This window comes from Cydia fagiglandana, chromosome 5 (genome assembly GCF_963556715.1).
Source record: "Cydia fagiglandana chromosome 5, ilCydFagi1.1, whole genome shotgun sequence".
NCBI lineage: Eukaryota > Metazoa > Arthropoda > Insecta > Lepidoptera > Tortricidae > Cydia > Cydia fagiglandana.
Genome location: NC_085936.1, coordinates 2,895,712 through 2,906,054, shown reverse-complemented (window position 1 = coordinate 2,906,054; position 10,343 = coordinate 2,895,712). Strand labels below are relative to the sequence as shown.

The following is a 10,343-nucleotide window of genomic DNA, read 5'->3' as shown; positions in this document are numbered from 1 at the left end:
ATTAATATACGGTTTGATGTTTACGCCATCTACTATGTAATCACAATAATTTTAAAGTCCTAATTTTGCATGTGAACCATTGAACTTATCAATCTTATGTATTAAAACTCATTACTTCGAATAGATGGCGTTACGGGTCCTAAAAATCATCAAGCATACTTGTTTACTTCAATAAAAAGTCTTGCACTACCTATCTGCATGAACGCTGCAATTTTTAATTCTCCCACACCTCTCATCGACCGGTACAGATGCACTTTACTTATAATTAACTAACTGTTCATTACTAAACTAGGTTGTATACGTTACCCCTTTAGTCTTGCAAGTTATATAACACAGACTTGTGGGCTTCAAGAGTTCAATGGTCTCTGTAATTCTACCCTTGGCTAGGGTTTATTACAGAGGACTGATTATCTAGTCTCTAGTTAATACTCTAACTCGTAGCTATTTGTAGTAGAACTATATTCTGAGCATGGTGTCTAGGGTTGATATGATACTCTTAATGAGTAGGTTTGGTGACTGTGGAGGCCGATCCAATATAGACACGTTTTTAGGGTTCCGTACCCAAAGGGTAAAACGGGACCCTATTACTAAGAATCTGCTGTCCGTCCGTCCGTCTGTCCGTCCGTCCGTCCGTCCGTTTGTCACCAGGCTGTATCTCACGAACCGGATAGCTAGACAGTTGAAATTTTCACGATGTATTTCTGTTGCCGCTATAACAACAAATACAAAAAAAACAGAATAAAATAAAGATTTAAGTGGCGCTTCCATACAACAAACGTGATTTTTGACCATAAAGTTAAGCAACGTCGGGCGTGGTCAGTACTTGGATGGGTGGCCGTTATTTTTTTTGTTTTTTTTTTGCATTATGGTACGGAACCCTTCGTGCGCGAGTCCGACTCGCACTTGCCCGGTTTTTTATAAGATAAAATTTTTATTCCAGGTAAAATCATGGAGTGCTCGTACGCAAACGAGACGATGGTGGAGTCAGCAATGGTGAGCCACCTAAAAGGGGTGGGGCGGCTGTTCTACCTCATCACCCCGCAAGAACACATGTTTGAGAAAAAGGAGGATGTGCCTAACTTCTTTAAACAGGTACTCTAGCAAATTTTACGGTATGTCGGCGGCCACGACATTGCGCGACTCGATTCGACTAAGGCGAAAACCATAGAAATTGAAATTGAAATTGAATCTTTATTGTCATATTGTGAGTTACAATTTACAATGATTTTAAAATTATTAAGGTAGAACCATCACAATCAACCGCAATGCGGAGTACAATGTTGATACTAAAACTAATCTTACAGCTAAATACTTATACAAATATTGTGTCATTACATGTGATACGAATAAAATTATTAAGTAATGATAGATGGGAACGAATGGTCCGATAGCTGTGTCCTGCTTCAACATATGGTTGTCGCTTTAGCCGGAGCCAAGTCGCGCAATGTCGTTCACAGACCGTAGGTAATTCACATATATTTTTAGTCACTCGCGCGACATGTTTCGGAGAGCCTGACGTGACGTCTCCATTTTCCAGCACAGTATATCTTGTGGGAACGTAGGTATTATAGAGCTGATAACCGCTGTCAACTTTTATCAGAGGCGTGTTCAGATATTTGTGGACACCTTGGCTGCTCCGATATATCTGATGGCGACTGTAGTAGTAGTAGTAGTAAACTATTGTGCAAAAAGACATTAAAAAAACATACAATTAGTAAGAAGTAAAAAGGCGACTTATCTCTTTGAGGGACCTCTTCCAGTTAATCTTAGAGTGGACCATTGTTGTTGAGCGTAGGTATAGGAGGTATTAGGTAGGTATAGGTATATTATATATGTAGTAGATACTTGGGTACATAGATAGCTTATTGGTTCAACTCTAATCTATCTTTTTATATCCTTCGCCTTTCTGGTACCTTCTTGTACATTTTGCTGCATATGTCACCCTCTTTTCACTCTCTCCTCTGTCCACTCTAACGATTAACTGGAAGAGATCCCTCAAAGAGATAAATCGCCATTTTACTTCTTACTAAACTGCAAAACGTAATTCAAGACCAAAAAAAGTAAGAAATGTTGTCATTTTTTTACTAGCGCCTCAAGACGCAACGCGCGTCAAGATACAAGTATTTATTTATGTACAAAGTACAAGTACTTAAAAGTATTTTTTTAAATAGTAGGAGTAAAATTAGTAATGAATAAATTATCTTAGCGTGATTATTTATCAAAAGGAATTTACAATTTTACAAACAAATTATTGCAGTGGCAACATTGTCTTACTTTTTTTGGTCTTGAGTTACGTTTTGCAGTATGATTGTATGTTATTTTTCATGTCTTTTTGTACAATAGTTTACTACTACTACTACTTAAAAATACAGGCCTATAATAAATTTGCTTGCTTCCACATTTATTTTTGCACACCGCGCGTGTTGCTTTTCCTAGTCTAAACACTCAACTTTACAGGCCACATTTTAGCAAACTTCAGCTTGCCGGCAATATTAATAATCCAACAGCCCACATTCCCTAACTCCGAACACGTGTTTATGAAATTGGGCAGCCAAATTACTAACAAAAATCAGCTGTAAATACATTTAAGAAACCATTCAATTATGAACCTTCATGTTACAAAATAGGGTCCAAGATTGAAAAAATATTTGGATGTAATTAAGGCTCTTTATGACTAAGATGACGGAATGTTCAGTCCAATATCGTCCGGTAATATTACATGCCTCATAAAAGTGTGTACGGTAAAAGGTAGGCCTTTGAATGTAATTTTGAAGCTGAATTTTAAATTAAATGGAAACTATCTACGGAAAATGGGACGTTTAGAGTAATAGGCAAACCAAATTGTATTTACTTAAGAGGGCGTCGAGGAGGGTAAATTTTCAGATTCTGTCAAATTACCCCATTTCACACACAAACGCAGCTCACGCACACTACCTCAATTTACTGGGACAGGTCAGTGACCCCTAATGTTTTTTTAAAGGTGCTGTTTCGAGTTTAGTGTTAACTACTGACCTTCTTTGAGGAATTTAAACTGTCAAAGCTTTCCTTTGTGAGAAGACAGAGAAAAAACACTTTTTATATATAGCTTTCCTTGTTTGTTCATGTCATGTCATAGGTATGTGACGTATTAGGTAATTAATTATTTTCGTTGTTGACTTTTGTATTAAGATAGGTACAAAACGGCGACGCTCTTAACTGTCCATCGGTAGACCTTATGCCTTTTGTAATAAGGTTTATGGACTGTCAGTTAACAGTGTGGTGGTGTGCGATGGTAGGTATGCGGTTTGTAGACATAGACCAAATTAAACCTAGGAGTTTTATTATTAAAGATATAAGAAATCGTCTACTTTACCTACTCGAAAAAAGTGGACTCTATCTAAAATTATCCCTCCATTAGTTATAGGTCTTGTAACATTTTTTACAACTATAGACGCTTATTATATTTCACTTATAACTTAATTTTTAAAGCTCTGTTGATAATAAGGCTTTAAAAACATCTAATAAAATTCAGGTACTACACTTATACTTTTGTAAGTCAGTAAGTGATGCTTACTTAAAACTTATCGGGAAATCAAATAACTCATAACTACCTATATTAAAATATTTAAATTTACTAATTCATCTCATACGTTCAATAAGGCCCGGGACTGGGCCTTGTCACCCGCACCGACAGAGGGCCTTTTTAGTCCTACATAATATTAAAGAACTGTGTCCCGGATAGTATGGGTTCTGGTCCATGACGCGTCCTGAATTAACTTATACAGGGTGTAATTGTTAAGTGTGGCCAGGCTACAATTCCGTAAATATAACAGATATCAGAAAACTTCAAATTGATATCGAAAGTGCGTTACCTAATGAGTAAAATTACATTAATAACTTTTTTTAAATAAATGCAGAAATATCCCAAACATTAACTTCCAATCAAACCCTCCCATACATTTAGTACGACGACTCAACCCTCAAAGAACGTCGGTGTTGTAAGAGACAAAACTGCTTGAGATTCGTTATTTGCGATAATAAACTGTAATAAAATAATAAAACTACCGTTTATGGAATAATAAATCTAACACTTATTTTTTAAGGAAGTACATTTTTTGTTTACAGTAGTTTCTCGAAATGACGCCCTTCTTGTGCGATACATTGACGGGCCCCCTTAAATATTTCTAAATTAACTTTGCGGCGTGATTAAAAAATAAATGTTAGATTTATTATTTCATAAACGGTAGTTTTATTATTTTATTACAGTTTATTATCGCAAATAATGAATCTCAAGCAGATTTATCTCTTACAACACCAACGTTCTTTGAGGGGTGAGTCGTCGTACTAAATGTATGGGTGGGTTTGAAGTTAATGTTTGGGATATTTCTGCTTTTATTAAAAAAATATATTAATGTAATTTTACTCATTGGATAACGCACTTTCGATATCAATTTGAAATTTTCTGATATCTGTTATATTTACGGATTTATAGCCCGGCTACACTTAACGATTACACCCTGTATATCATTAGATAATTCATAGCCTATATCTATAGAATAAATCGTTCTTATGAGCGTATTTGGTGGGCATCCCTTATTAGTAAAAAAGCCTACTGCTTTATAATAGGGTGGCAATGGTGGCAGAAACCCATTTCATTTGTAAAATTGTAGGGATGAATGTATAGTTTATTGTAAATCCCAAATATATTAAATTACCCGCGGACAGAGCGACCGATTTTATTATTAGATAATTTTCACATGTATGAGCTCTGTTCTGTGTAAGTAATCCTAGAGCAGCTGTAAGCGCTGCGCGCCGTGTTTGACGGTCTAACGATCCGCCCTCGGCTGCAGCGCTGACAGCGATGTATTGTGCCCGCTTCCCGCAGGCGCAGAGAGCTAGATACGAACGTTGTTATCGAGGCTGTCATACTAAGTTGCTTTTTCCCGTTAAATTTGTGTTTTGTAATTATTATTTGGCTTTCGCTCTTTCTCCTTCTGTTTGTATAAAGATAGATAGATGTGTGTATTGTGTGTCGTAACGGACAATAAATCGGTGTGCGAAAACGAACGCTTGGTGCCTATTATTTGCTCCTGCATCTGCACCCGCTTACCACGCCTAGCACAACTCTACCTTCCACATCTACAAAATTATCACCTGTAATTTATCTGTAAAATATTAAAACATTGTATTCACACTTTTCAAATGCCAGATTCAGTTTTTTTTTTTAAATGTTTGACTTTGGCCATAATTCAATTTGAATAGAAATCATCACCGCCACGCGCTACTAATTAATATTCAGAAAAAATATATGAGTGCCTATTTTTATTTTTTTGACATTTAGATTTTATTCTAGAAATTATAGACTAGTATTTTTTATACAATATTTTTAATGTTTGACGATCCTTCTGTGAAATTCTTAGTGTTAAATTTGATATGTATAATAATCCAATTTTATTATGGAATAATATTAACATCAATAAATTGTTCTGATAGTTAGATTAAGATTAATTACGATTCATAAGAGCTTGTTGCTAGGCCTAGATTTTGCAATTTTTTATTTAGTACAAATCACCACACTGTGATTGTAAAGGCCAAAATTGTCCTAAAATTACATATCATTATCATTTATTGTGCAAAAATCAGTTTATTTGTATGAAGTAAAGTAAAGTAAAGTAAAGTAAAAATTTATTTGTGGAACACAGGTACAGTTAAGGTGTTATATATAAAATAATAAATAGAGCTCTGTGTTTTGCCTATTGGCGTACAAATATTAAACTTAAAATAATGGTGACTCATTACGAGTATGTTTACCATAAATTATTACATTCGTTATACCTATATACGATTATTTAAAAACTGAATTCCTCGTCCCTAAATTATACAAAAATGATATATAACTTGCCCTAGTTGCTAAAAGCATGAAGAAATATAGCATAGATTGGACTTCATAGATTGGAGCCGACCATTTCCCCTCTTCTCTTATTTTTGGTATACTAAGCCACTAGTATTGGGTTGCCTATAATTATTTTTCTTTGAATGTACTCGTAAACCTCTATCCGTTAGTATGCGATTCATTAATGGACGCACCATGGCCCAAATCGGGACACGGTTCTTTAACACGTAATGTTAATAATCAGTGAACATCTTTAATTACGCTCAAATGCTTAAGTTTCAGTACAGGTAAAAGTACATATGAGCTGTACTTTTAATGGTTAGTACAATCGGCATCAAATGGAGAGTGACGGCCAAAGTGACCAAATATAGCTATAGGATCTAAATGTGGACGAATAAGGTCAGGTGAAGCATATAAGGCCCACCTTTATTTTAACTGAAATAGTTATATTAATAATCAGGATATTATTACCAAATCAATGTTTCTTCATATATACCAAAATAGTTATAAAAATATTCCGGCGCTTTTGAAAAATACACGTTTTATAAAAAAACCATACCATGTTGGTTCGGAACCGGGCCTTGTTACTTGCACTGACAGTTGAACACTGACTTGAACATAAGTTCAAGAATAATAGAAAATATTACCGGGCCTTATTAGCTTTTATCGTGAATTAATTTCATCTTCAATTTAAAATGGTCTATAGTAAAATACGGCCTACATGAGTCATGGAAAAACAAATTGTATTTTATTTAGAAAGTACTTATAATATATGTTGTTCATAATCTTCAGTAAGCTGACTTCTAGGAGTCTATCTATTATAATTAATGTAGATTGACAGTTTACTTAGCAAATTGTACTTTTATACCTTTGAAACAAGCATTTGAGCGTAATTAATGATGTTTACTGATTGTTAATCTTAAGTATACCTATTATGTAGGGCACTTAAATTATTTTAGCGGACCGAGCGGATATGTATGTTTGTAGACCACTTTTTTATTTAAATAATTAAATTGTAATTCATTCAAAAAAAGGTTACTACAATTAGGGATATAGATACCTCACCTACCTTATTACAAAGCATTACAAAAATGTCCAAAGGCCAAAGCCACACTGATAAGACATAAGACCTCATAAATACCTATAAATAAACGTTCACTGAAAAAAACCCTAAGGCATTTCTGATAAGTAATTATTTTTCGTTACTGAGTTATCGTTTTGCACCGAATATCAATGAAATAAAAGCACGTTAATTTGATAGATACATTTATATAAAAATCGTCACATGGAACCAATATAGGTACTCGTAAACCAGACCACTGCGGTATTGGCTTTAAATATCGTTCTTTCAACTGATAATATAGCCACAAAAACTCGCTGAGACTGCAGGTCGAGTCTTGATTTCAATTTCTTTATGATATATCATTGAATTAACTTTCAAAGCACGTGATAGCTCTCAGAATAGCAACAAAACTGGTTGAAACTAAGAATTTTATTGCTGATATTATGTGAACAACATTGCTTCGTCTTCATAAATAAAATTTTAATAATTTATATTGTTTACGTTAAAATGTGAAGAAATTTGTTGATAAATTGTCTATCTAGTATATTGACATTATGTCATATATGTTTTTAAAATGACGTAATATGAATGCCAGCACAATGAAAATTTATTCCAATAAGATAAAACAAATCTTCAAACTTTTTTCATTTTTAGTGAATTAGGAAGAAACTAATTACACTGATTTGGTTGTGTTCGTATATTTTTTATATAACTTGTTATATTTTTAAAGTATTATGACTTATGAATAAAAACAAATCAAAATTTTAATGACTCTTGATCTCCGTGTGACATTATTCATTTACCCTATTTATTTTGAACACAGTTTTTCACTGGTATCATCATTCGTATACGGACATGAATTTATGTCATAAATGAACTGTCAAAATGGGAGATTTTAAGTACGCGTCCGCTCCGGACGGCCCACAGCGGGCATCTGATTCAAAGGAGAATTTGACAGATATGGCGGATGTATGGAAATTTTACGAAAGTTTACGTTTACGATTGAGTTTCTCTGTTGTCTTTAAGAGGAAAAATAGGAAAAGCCTGATTCGTTGTAGTCCAGTTATCTGGCTTTCGAAATCACTCGATTTTATAGCTTGAGCATCGAAATTTTTATACAAATTTTACTAAACGCTGACACTCGTTCATCTCGTTTTAGGTACAACTTTGCATGAGTGTATTTATTATATTGTAAAAGATTTCAAATTTTCAAGGGTGATTCGTTGTAAACACACTCTTTGGGATAATAATGATATTTATTATAAAAAAAATTATCAAGAGATGTGGACGCTAGCCACTAAACGGTGACTGCCTTTTTCGCTGATTTTGCTCGATGCAGTCTTAATATTTATCATATTCATATTTTATACTCGTACTGTACTGCAATCCGCAATTTAGAGCTTTTACAATAAATAAGCTCAAGCTTTGGCAACCTAACCCCAGGATTTAGAATAAGCACTAGTTCTTACGAAAGCGCAAGTTTTCATTTTTTATTGAGGGTACCTAGTATTTCGGAACGTTGTTTTCCTTCACAAAAACGACTCGAAAATATTCGTACAGTCACCTGCAATAATATGTTACTCTTCGAAGGCCGCAAAAATATGTGACACGCTCTTATGGCTCTACAAATAATAAGGTCGTGTCAGATGTTTTTGCTGCCTTCGTTGTGCAACAAGTTTTCCTTTCGTACCTACATTATTCTATTAAAAGAAAATTATTGGTCTGAACTCGATTTTACAAACACGCCTACGTTCCAAAAATATATTTACACAACCTTATTGTCAATTTCTTGGAGGCGTGTAAATATATTTTTGGAACGTTGGCTTGTACGTAAAATATTTAATGTGTTTCCGAACTCGACCGTACGATCCGAGAACCAACAACCTTCGGCAAAATTAATGAAACTAGATATGCAATAGACCTCTCTAGCCGCCCATACGTCAAGCCTTGCCAAGCAAAATGAAATTTTATTTTGTCAACACAAAGTTCAAATTAGAATGGAATAGGAGACCTTTTTATAGGTCTCTGGGCGGCTAGAGGTTAAAGTATGATTAGCATGTTGCAATACACTGTCAGCAAACTAGGCTTGAATTCTACTTAAGCAAAATTTCTAATTAGGTCACACGGCATCGGCAGTTTCAATATTGCTCAACGTGTCAAAGTTTCTCGATGATTGATCGTTCTCTTTACCTTCAAAGTTTGATTGAAAAAACCGGACAAGGCGAGTCGGACTCGCCGACTGAGGGTTCCGTACTTTTTAGTACCTATTTGTTGTTATAGCGGCAACAGAAATATATACTCTGTGAAAATTTCAACTGCCTAGCTAGAACGGTTGATGATATACAGCCTGGTGACAGACAGATAGACAGACAGACGGGGAATTGAGGGGAAAATTATTTAAAGGTCCCATTCTGAAGGAACTCCAAAACCGGCGCACAGCACTGAGCACACATACGAAATAAAAACTAAGATGATATTGAAAGCCTGTGTGTAATGTCAATATTATTGACATTATGGAAAGTATTTCTACAATTATTTATGTAAGTATATTAATCCTAGCTTTCAATTATTGCGATTTTTTTATTATTACGAGTATAAGAGAAGTCCCAGCAAACTTCATTCGTGGGACGTGTATTTCTTACAAAGAAACCCTTCAATGACCTTTTAAATTCAAAGTTCAACGTCCTAGACTACTTGTTACACCTAACACGTCTCTCAGATCCCCAGCTATCACTAGATAGCTTATCAGACAAACTCGCGCTTTAAGTATAAAGCGCGAGTTGAACGGCGAAATCCCGGTTTAGTTGCAACGAAAAAACGGGACTTACTATTACAAAAGTGTTTGAATTTTTTTACTTAAATAGTTAATGTCTTGCTATAATTAATTATTTTGTGTAACAAAAAGCTTCGCTACACAAAGAGTCAATTAATTTAAAGAATGATTAAAATCAATTTCTTTTTGTATTCATACTTAAAATTTTACTTTGTTGATTCAATATAAAATATTATAATAGTGTATAAACAAAACATAAAAAGGTGTTTTATTTTAAGCAACATTTCTATGTCGATAACAATATGTTAAGCAGATGCGAAATAATAATACAGATTAGAGATGCACCAGATATAAGGTTACTATCCGGTATCCGGCCGGATACCGGATAGTGACCTACTATCCGTCCAGATACCGGATAGTAAAATTGCTTGATTTCGGAGTAAACTAACTGGTTTTAAGAAACAGTCTTGATCATAATCGTACTTGTTTATTATTTTAAAACAATTCAAACATTCCACTGACTTGCACGTGCACTCATTTCGAACCTAGAAATGAGTCCGCGCGAACGTTCACTAGGAAACAGGTCAGACCTGCAGAATGCGCACCTGTTAAACCGAAATGTAGGTATAGTTCCG

General features: G+C 34.5%; 1 protein-coding gene across 1 annotated transcript in view; it reads left to right on the top strand.

Annotated features, from left to right (window-relative positions):
- Window positions 1-946: 946 nt before the first annotated feature.
- The window catches only part of LOC134664289 (alkylglycerol monooxygenase-like), a 28,293-nt gene continuing 18,896 nt past the window's right edge, over window positions 947-10,343 (top strand). The window contains exon 1 of the mRNA XM_063520848.1: window positions 947-1,092. Within this exon, the coding sequence (XP_063376918.1) occupies window positions 949-1,092 (144 nt within the window). The 5' untranslated portion in view covers window positions 947-948. The remainder of the gene's footprint in view (window positions 1,093-10,343) is intronic.